Here is a 10,773-nt window from a genome sequence, read left to right as displayed (position 1 = left end):
AGCTCCACATATTCCTTGAAGGGATACTGTTAAGGTACTTTTAAAAGATAATAAATTGTGTGTAATAAAATCATCTTACGGTCCAAGCAAATGGCAAACTCACATGTGTTTGTAAAATCATATAAGCAGATAGAAAGGTAACTGAGAAAACGCAAAGAACCTGCGAAGAGAGGAAGCAAGAAACAAAGGAAAAACAGTCTACCTTAAAAATGGTACACAAATTACAGTTATTCATTTATGTGTAGTTACAAACATGTTTGATATGTAATGATTTAAAATTCTGGCATCTAAATAAAAATAAAAAGCTTTAATTTATTTATACCTTAACTTAATTAAAAGATGGTGGTGCGTGAAATTGCACCAAAAAAATGTGACCGGCAATTTTCCCCACTCCTTCCAATAACCTCATTACCCTTGAGGAATGGCCATGGATATCATACATTTCTGCAAAAACATATAGGGATTGACCGCAGTGACTTAGGCATTCGGGGCAGAAAGACGGGTAGATACTGTCCCTGTCCTTGAAGAGCTTAAGCCTAGTGCTGGGAGTTTGCTGAGAAAACAGCGGTCCTATGCAGACTTCATGTGAAAATGAAGGTATATGGAATGGTAGTGGGACACCGCAGATGCCAAGGATGTTTAAATGAGCTGGTATTTCAGTTGAGAGAAGGAGGATGAATGACAATAGCACAGATGATATACAGTCAAGAGAGACAGCAGAAACAATATCTAAAGGTCTACAGGCACGACAGTCTCCGGAGTATTAAAATAATAGGCAAACTCTCTTACATAGATGGAGCACGGCATGCTTGGGTGGATGTACAGGGTCAAGAAACTGTGGGCAAAAAGGGACCACACACGACACCTGACAAGCTCAGGGAGGCCTGCGTGGTGGCCTTACAAACTGCAACACCAAAGGAACCACACAGGATGGTCTGAAGTGAAACTTTCTAACTGAAAGCCGGTCATGGAGGGTGGTCATGCCCTAGGCTAGAATCTTCCCAGAAGTCAGTCTTTACCTTAACTGAGTCTGTCTATCGTCTTTTGCATCTACAATCACATGTCTTGGGAATGTCAAATTTCCTTTTTCTGGACCCTTCAATGCATAAGCACCGACCAGAGCACAGACCACAAAGCCCCTAATTGTTACTGTTATTGTGTTGTTGACTGTTAACTACCCTGTACCCACCTATGTAAAAGAAGTGTGTCTGTCATTTTACTTTTTATTCGGTTCCAGAGACTTCCCCACTCTGCTTTCTCCCACCTCTTTAATCTATCACCAGTGGGTTTCATGGAACCCACTTTCGCCTCCTCTTTTTATTGCAATGTACAAAGTAAGGTGCAAAACAGCCATTCCCAGGGGCATTTTCTCAGTCCCTTGGAGTTTTGCTTCCCCGCAAATGGCACCAGTTGGTCTCACAGAAACTCATAAAATGTCTTACAGGTTTGGACATTTCTTACACCGATAAAATAGGAGCTAGAAAGTTAAGACGGGGCCTCATTCTTATAGGTCTTAAGTGTCAGGTAAAGAATTTGGGTTTTTTCACAAGGCCATGAAGAACCACTGAATGTTCCTACAGAGGAGAAAAGAATAACTAGAATACTACCAAAATTGACATTCTTCTAAAATGGCTCCAATGCGAACCACTTCATCTTGCAAGAGGATAGACTAATTGATTTCAGCACTTCTGGGAGAAGCGCAGCCTTCTCTACTCTTTCTCTCTTCAGATCCAGAAGCCAAATCACCAAGGCTGCTGAGCCAGTAAGAGGATTTATCTCCAGCATCCTCAGAAGCACCTCCTCTGTCCACAGGAAACGGTCTTCCCTGGGGTTTGGGGGTCTCATCAACAAAGGCACAGTAGTTCACCCCTAGGGTTCAAGCCAGCCAGCATTGCTGCTCATAGTTGAGGTCTGAGGAGATCCTCATGATAAACTTCACAGTGGGCTGGCCCCTGAGTTAAAGGAAGATGTCCTCTATCGGTGAACCCTGTAGTGAGCTCTCAGTCTCCCTCATCCTCCCCCAGCTCAGTGGAGACCAGGGCTGTAGGAGTAATTCAGCTTCTGAGGACCTGTTGCCTATTAGAGACACATTTGTTGAGAGGACACGCCCACCGCCATTCCGACTGGAAATAGGAAGCCATTGTCAGCACCCCAGGTATAATTCTCCTCTTGTTTTCAGATGCTGTGGGGGATGCCTGCAGACTTAGAGCATGAGAAAGCTGGAGGATTTAAAGAGTAAGTAGAGTCATAGTGAAATTTTTCTTCTAACCATCAGCAAACAGCTATTGGCTGATAGAAGTCTCCACCACAAAAGGGGCTTTGATTTCTCTGGTTGAAGTTTCTTAAGCCGACAAGGGGCGCGTGTGTGTGTGTGTGTGTGTGTGTGTGTGTGTGTGTGAGATGGAAATCCTGGGACCCACTGGCAGGTGGCTGGGGTGTTTCAGGGAGTGTCTTTGTTCCTGGCCACCTCCTGTATGAAGATCTGGTTTCACTTGGAAAGAAAGTAAAGATCCAATTTAATGTAATGCTTATTTAACATTTCCACAGATATCACTAAGGAATGGCCACAGGGAATCACTCCACAGCATGTATTCATCTGGGTGGGTTGGCCCCGCAGCCTCTTGCCCCTGTTCCGGGGCATCTGTGCAGTGACAGCAACGGGGAGCTTGGCCGTGGTCCTCCTGATCGCTGTCAGCCCTCCGCTCCACACCCCCACGTGCTACTTCCTCAGCAGCTTGTCCTCCATTGATCTCTGCTGCTCCTCGGTCACTACCCCCAAAATGCTGGTGAACTTTCTAGGGAGGAAGAATGAGATCCTTTATTCTGAATGCATGACACAGCTCTTTCTCTTCGTGATCTTTGGGGTGCTGAGGGTCACCTCCTGACCGCGATGACATGCGACAGCTACGCTGCTATCTGCAACCCACTGCTCTACAGTGTGCTCATGTCCTCTAGGGTCTGCTGCCTGCTCGTGCAGGTTGCCTTTATCCTGGGCTTTCTGCCTGCCCTGACCCATATGGGCGCCATGATGAAACTGTCCTGCAAGTCCCACCCCATCAGCCATCACTTCTGGGACGGCCTTCCTCTTCTCCACCTTTCCTGCTCCAGTACACACCTCAATGAGCTTCTGCTTTTCCTCATTGCAAGGACTTAACACCTGGGTGCCTACCCTAGCTATCTTCATGTCCTACGTCTTCCTCTTCCACAGCATCCTTCGCATCTGGTCCTTGGAGGGACGCTCCAAAGCTTTCGGAACTTGCAGCGTCCATCGTGTGGCTGTGGGGGTCTTCTTTGGGTCTGTCACATTCCTGTACTTCAAGCCCCGCTCCAGCAAGTCCCTGGAACAGGAGGAGGTCTCCTCAGTGTTTTACACCGCAGTGATCCCCTTGCTGAACCCTTTGATATTCAGTCTGAGGAGCAAGGGTGTGAAGGAAACCCCGAGGAAGGTTTCGGTGAGGAAATGTTTTGCTTCTGGGAATGTAGGGACTAGAGAAATAGAGAGTCCAATGAAAAGATGCTCCTGATCATCACATCCTTTACCAATAAGCAATCGTACTAAAAAGCACCAGGAAGATTTCACTCTGTCTAGCTCTCTGCCAAGCTTAGATAAAATAACCATACCCTGAAGCAGAGCTTGATAATTTTGTCAAAAGCATATTGCAAGGTGCCTAGCCAATCTTTGTGCTGGTTTATGGAGGAAATTTTAATGGAGTAATTGATACTGACAGGGAAGCTGAGCAGCTTCTGAGAAGATTGCTAGTATGAGCAAGAGTAATAACCATTTACCTCATGCCTAAGAAAACTGGCCACAAGTTCATCTCTAGTACAAGTGTAACAGGTGTGGAACAAGGTCCAGAACCTGGGGTGTTTGGGCAAGGGGTCTCCTCAAACCGGGGAATCTCCTCCCCACCCTGGGAACATAGGGAAAAAAATCCCAAAACCTTCTCAACCTGGCTGGGGGAAGGGAAAGCAGAGCAGGGCCATTGAGAGTTACTTCGCTTCTCTAAAGAACATTGCTTTAGTGATGTTAAGCAGTCACGCCAGCCAGAGACCCGGGGAGATGTGCATGCTCCTAACTTGTGATGTAGCCAGAGGGGCTTGCTGATCCTGTGAGAGGGGCTCGGAGGTGCCTCCTACATCAGGGGCCAGGGCTGCCCAGACTAACAACGGCAACCGGGAAAATCAGAAGACACCACAGTACTGGCACGTGTAACCCAGGGTGGGAGGGGCTCGAAACAGGAAGTCCTGTGCCGGGATTTAAACCCAGGCTCGGCAGCCATGCTGGAGCTTAACCATGCAGCTTGGGGGGAGGAGGCCTCTTGACCACGAGCGACAGTGCGGGGTCTTGGTCGCGCAGTTTGAAAAGGTTCAGGAGCACCCCCACAAGCCCACCATGAGAATGCGGTTCTGGATTAAGAAAAGGAGCCTAGCTGAGCACAGACGACTGGAAGAAGCCAGTATACAGGCAGGCATCTTCCCAGCTAAGCTGCAGACTTCTATTTCTTATCCTGAGAGATGGGACCTCTGACTGGCCTGGTTTGGCGAGGGAAGGCAAGACCGTGTGTTTGTGGGTATTTTTGGTTTCTAAAGAGCATGGAATTTAACTGCACAATTCCACCATTATTCTGAACCTTATAACCTTCCAGTACATAGTTCCTTTCCTTTTCATAAGACTCTGGCATTGGGGGTCATGCTTCTTATTGGTGGCGAGCAATAGAACCCACGGCAGTAGAACCCAGAGTGGTTCCCTTACATAAGGACCAGAGCATCAGTACACATCTCAGCTTTAACACAGATTCTATCCAGATCGACCTGCTATAAGGAGAAGTCCTCACTAGGTATACTTGAGGTGCTTAATATGTGTCCTTAGAGACTGCTCACTGTGTTCCTTAACATCCATCTCTTCACAAACTTTCCTTGATCAACTTGTTTAACTTGTGCCCTCATAAAACTTCACTCTTACTCCATTATCAACATAGCCTTGAAAACAGTGTTTTCAAATTCAACTAGCCTCTGTGATGTGACCAAGGTCAGCAACCTATGGCCTGTGGGGACTAGCCTGCCTGCTGCACATTTGCATAAATGAAATGTTACTGAAACAAGCTTTGCCCGTTTGTCTATGTATTTTCTATGGCTGTTTTTATGCTACCGGAGAGAGTGCAGTATTTGGAACAGGAACCGCCCAATCCTCAAAACCTGAAATAGTTACTGTCTGGACATTTAGAGAAAGTGCTTGCTCATCTCTGGTCTATGAAATGGGTGAGATGTCACAGGCTTTGATCAGGTAGAATTGCTTCCCAGCTGTCTTTATTGAAGCAAAATCTTTACAACTGCCATGGATACATGTTTAAAAATCCCTTGAATACACAGATGAGGAATTAAAAAATCATCATCACTCACATGTCGCCTCGTTACCTCCTTATGAAGCGACCCGGCCTCCAACAAGTTTCTTCAGGGCTCTTTTGACATCTTTGTTTCTCAGAGTGTAGATTCTGGGGATTAACATGGGGGTGCCCACATTGCCAAAGATCTGCCTGGGGTTACCGGCACCTCACTGAAAGGTGGCTGGGTATGAATAAGGGCACAGGGCCCAAAGAACAGTGTGACCACAGAAAGGTGGGAAACACAGGCAGACAGCGCCGTGCGCCTCCCTTCAGCAGAGAGCATCTTTAGGATCGCAATGACGATGCGGGTGTAGGAGGCGGGGCTCGGGAGGAAACGTGTCAGGCCACAAGGCTCATGTCGGTGAAGCTCACTGTCTCAGTAATGAAGATGTTACCACGGGCCAATTTGACTACGGGAAAGCTGTCACAAAAGAAATAGGGTACCTCCTTGGACCCACAATATGGTACTTGGAACGTCAGCATAGTAAGAACTGTGGCGTGAAAAGAGCTAGTAAACCAGGTGCCAGCGGCCAGCAGGGCACACACCCGGCGGTTCATGATGATGGTATAACACAGGGGGCAGCAGATGGTAGCAAATCGGTCTTATGCCATTACTGGTAGAGCCAGCACTCAGCACTGCCTAGGAAGTGGTCCAAAAAAGACCTGGGACATGCAACCACCCAAAGAGATGACTTGGTTCCTCATCATCAGGTTGGTCAACATTTTGGGGTGCTCACAGAAGAGACACCAGTGTCTAACACAGAGAGGTTGCAAAGAAAGAAAGAGATGGGAGTGTGGAGGCGGGACTCTGACAGCATAGCGAAAAGGGTGAGTCCATTCCCTGGTAGAGCGCAGAGGCGGCAGGTCGAGACAACCACGGAGAGCACAGTCTCCTGACCCTCTGTGCGGGGAATGCCCGACAGGATGGACTCTGAAATCAAAGAGTGCTTCTTTGCCTCCATAGAAGTTTGATTTCTATCCTGGAAAGGAGAAGAAAAGGACAATAAGGTAATGACCCAATGCACCAAAAACCACTACTTGCTGCCAGTAGAGTGATTAAATGAAGAAAAAGAAAAAAAGGACAATGACAAACTCTATTAGTAAAAGGATAACATTTATTGTGACTCAGACCATAGGGAGCAGCATATGCCACGGAAGAAGGTTTGGGCTCTGGGGCGAGGGCCGCATGCAGACAGCCTGACTGGAATGTGGGCAGGCATTACGTTACGATCACTAGATAGATAAGAGCAAATGAGGGAGTCAAAGCTTTGAGGAGTGAAAAGGGAGGAAAGACAAAGAAAGGAAAAGAAAACAGTAGAGAAAAGAAGGTAAAAAAGATGAAACATTTACAGATTAGATCACATTTTCCTAATAATTTTCTAGTTAAGACTTAATTGCATTGTACAAGATAGGTCAAAGATTTTCATTTATAGGTAAAGAAGAAATTCTAATTTGAGGAATTTAAATAACACGGAATTTTCAACGTACAATTATGGCGGACGGAGGATGGAGACCCAAGAATTCTAAATTCATTTTACTACAATTAGAAAACGAGGAAGAAAGAACTATGAAAATGCAGGTAAGAGACAAACTAAATATTCTCTAAACTGAAAGGCCCTTAAAAACAACGTAGTTCAATCATTTATTTTTTAATTTATATTCCTTCATAAGCGTTTTTTCTTATTTTCTTAATTGTTATTGAATTTCTGAGGGTGATATTGATTACTAAAATATTATAGGTTTCAAGTACAGAATTCTATAGTATGTCATCTGTATATCGTATTGGGTGTTGCCAAGTTGTCATTGAGTTCCTCCCTGACAATCCTTGTATTAACTTGATTCTTTTTGTCTACAACTGTTCAACGCTCCGTTACACAATGAGAAATGTTACCAGTGCAGGCCTTACTCTGTTTGCCAGTGCACTTACGCATCTCACGAACCTTCAGATCAACTTTCATAACACTGTAAAACAAAACTGAACGTTATCGTATGCAAAACTGCAAAGAGGCTTTCACAATGGTTTCTGCTATTCAGTACTGAAACCATTCTTTCTTTTATTTTGTTTCTACAAAAACACAGCTCCTTTGCTATCTAGTTTACAGGTGTCCAGTTTCACAATTGCACACTGAATTTTAATTTTCACCGATCACACCAGTCTACTGAAGCATCTTTGTGAGTTTTGACTGTCATACCACATATTCTGTATTCTTTCCAGCGCGACCTTCCTTTAATCACGAAATCTCCTCATGTTTACCCTGAAGCTCATGCCCATAGAGACACAGAATAGTTTGGTTTGGTTTGGTTTTTTTAGGAGACATTGGTAAAAACAATCTATCTAAAACGGTAATAAATTTTCCTTTACTAAAAGAGCTGGAGATAGTGTACATTGCTTTCCTGATCTGAGTAAAAGAGAGGTCTAGATTACCTCTTCTAGATCTTTCAGTTTAACTAATCAAGTGGGAGGAGTGTTATTTAGCAGGACACAAACGTACGTAAGAAACATTTTTTATCCTGTGGATAAAGTCAGCCACTGAGAAAACATACAAATGGACTCCAGTTGCATGAAAAGGTGCTCAACATCATTAATATGTAAGGAATATGCAAACTGAATCCACAATAAGAGATATCACTTCACATCTATTAAAATGGCTATTACCAGGAACACAAGAAATACCATCGGTAAGACAAAAAGAAATGCAGGCAAGGATCAAGAGAAAGGGAACTTGTGCACTGTTGGTGGGAATGAAGTTTGGTATATCCACTGTTGAAAACGGTAGGTAGGCTGCTCAACAAAATTAACAATTAAACTACCATATGATTCAGCAATCCACTTCTGGGTATATATCTAAAAGAGAGAAAATATCCATATCTCAAAGAGATTGCTGCACCCTGATTTTTATTGCAACATCATTTATCTTAGCCAAGATATGGAAAGAAACTTAATGTCCATGGATGGATGAATGCATTTTTAAAAAGTGAGAGGTTTTATATATTCATGAAAGAGAAAGAAAGAAAGAAAAGGGAAATTCCACCATTTGCCACAACCTTAATCAAAATTGAGGGTATAGTGCTAAGTGATATAACTCATACAGACAAAGACAAACCCTATTTAGGCTCGTGAATCTATGAAATTTTTTAAAAAGCCAAATTCACAGAAACAGAGAGTAAATCAGTGATTACCAGGACTTGGGGTTGGGGGAAGGAGGAAATGAGGTGATTTTGGTCAAAGGATACAAACTTACAGTTGTAAGGTAATTAAGTTCTGGGGAGCTAACGTCCAGCATGGTGACTATACTGAATACTTTAATATATACTTAAAAGCTGCAAAAAAAAAAAAATCTCAGAAGATTTTAACTGTTCTTACCTCATTCAAAAAAAGGTGACTATGTGAGGTGATGGATGAATTAACAATCTTATTGTAGTAATCACTTTACAATAAAGACATATATCAAATTATCGTGTTGTACACCTTAAAATTACATCAATAAAACTGGGAGAAAAATCTCAAAATGAAGTAAATTCCAGGATCATATGACATCACTGCTGAATTCTACTAAATGTTGAAAGACAGATTAATGCCTATTTTTCTCAAGTTCTTCCTAAAATAACTGAACAGGGAGAAACACTTTCAACTCACTTATGGGGATAGCATTACCTTGATATCAAAGACACACATGCAAACCCAGCAACTACAGACCAAGATCCTTCATGAATGCAGATGCAAAAACTATTTAACAAAACACCACAAAAATACTAACAAATTGAATCTATTAGCACATTAAAATGGTCACACAATATGATCAAGTGGGATTTATCTCCAGGATGTATGAGTGCTTCAAACTATGAAAATCAATTAATATAGCACGCCATCCTAACAGAATAAAAGGCAAAAATCACATGATCATCTCAGTTGGATTGAAAAAAGTATTTGACAGAATTAAATAGCCTTTCATGATTAAAAAAAAAAAAAAACTTTCAACAAAATTAGAACAGAAGAAAAGACCTTCAGAATAATAAAGGCCATATTAAAAACCCCACAGCTAATCTCATACTCAATAGTAAAAAACTGAAAGTTTTTTTAAAGATCAAGGCAAAGACAAGAATGCCCAATTTTACCACTTATAGCTAGAAAATCAGGAAAAATGAAGAAAAAAGGAAAACAGCCAAACTGAGAAGGAATAAGTACAATTGTCCTGCTAGTAGAGGACATGATTATATTCATAGAACACATCAAAGACGTCACCAAAAAGAACTGGGTAGAATTAATCAATAAATTCAGCAAAGTAGCAGCATTTAAAAAAAATGACATACAAAAATCAGTTGCATTTTTAATATACTAACAACAAACTACGTAAAAAGGAAATGAGGAAAACATTTCCATTTTTTTACAATAGCACCAAAAGGAATAAAATAGTTAGAAGCAATCTTAACTAAGAAGAAAGCTGTCTACTAAAAACTACAAAACACTGATGAAAAAAATGAAAGATGGAAACAAATGGAAAGGCACCCTATGATCATGCATTAGAAGACCTAATATTGTTAAAATGTCCATGTCAACAAAAAGTATCTGAAGATTCAATGCAATCCATTGAAAACAAATTTAACTGCAGATTCAATGCAATCTGCTGATTTAATGAAATATCAAAATCTCAATAGCATTATTTATAGAAAAAAGTAACAGTTCTAAAATTCATATGGAAATGCAAGAGACCATGAATAGCCAAATCGACCTGGAGAAAGAAAAGCAAAGCATCACACGGCTTGATTTCAAAATATATTACAGAGCTACAGTAAGAAAAACAGTATGGTACTGACATAAAAACAGATATATAGAACAGCGGGGACAGAATAGGCAGTCCAGAAATAAATCCAAGCATATACATTCCACTGAAGAAATGAATGAAGAAAGGATAGTTTTTTTAATGTATGGTGTTGGAAAACCTATCTCACTTGCAAAAGGATGAAACTGATCACCGTCTTAGATCATACAAAAAGTCAGCTAAGAATGGATTGAAAACTAAATAGGGCTTGAACCTGTAAAACCTAGAGTACTCATGGGAATGCTCTATGATATTGGCCTTGACAAAGAGTTCATGGCTACAACAACAAAAGCATAGATAACACAAGGAAATTAGAAAAATGGGACTACATCAAACTAAAAACAAAGTTTCTGCAGAGCAAAGGAAACAACCAACAGAGTAAAAAATCAACCTGTGGAATGGGAGAAAATATTTGTAAACCATATACCCAATAAGGGGCTGATTTTCAAAATATGTAAGAAATTCATATAATTCAATAACAAAAAAAATGCTAATAACCAAATTTTAACAACCAGCTCATGTCTTGAACTGATATTTCTCCAATGAAGGCATACAAATGGCAATCAGGT

General features: G+C 41.8%; 1 protein-coding gene and 1 pseudogene across 1 annotated transcript; one reads left to right on the top strand and one right to left on the bottom strand.

The window, feature by feature from the left end:
• The first annotated feature begins 2,560 nt into the window (after positions 1 to 2,560).
• LOC129073558 (olfactory receptor 8D1-like) lies at positions 2,561 to 3,524 on the top strand. The gene is given in 4 exon segments (XM_054577220.1): positions 2,561 to 2,586; positions 2,588 to 2,859; positions 2,862 to 3,145; positions 3,147 to 3,524. Coding segments are annotated over 4 exon segments (960 nt in total).
• Positions 3,525 to 5,392: 1,868 nt separating this feature from the next.
• On the bottom strand, positions 5,393 to 6,346 carry LOC129073559 (olfactory receptor 958-like; annotated as a pseudogene).
• Positions 6,347 to 10,773: the final 4,427 nt, after the last annotated feature.

This window comes from Pteronotus mesoamericanus, unplaced genomic scaffold (assembly GCF_021234165.1).
Source record: "Pteronotus mesoamericanus isolate MK-2021 breed Mesoamerican mustached bat unplaced genomic scaffold, CSHL_Meso_final contig_418, whole genome shotgun sequence".
Taxonomy (NCBI): Eukaryota; Metazoa; Chordata; class Mammalia; order Chiroptera; family Mormoopidae; genus Pteronotus; species Pteronotus mesoamericanus.
This window is presented reverse-complemented; position numbering and strand designations above follow the sequence as displayed.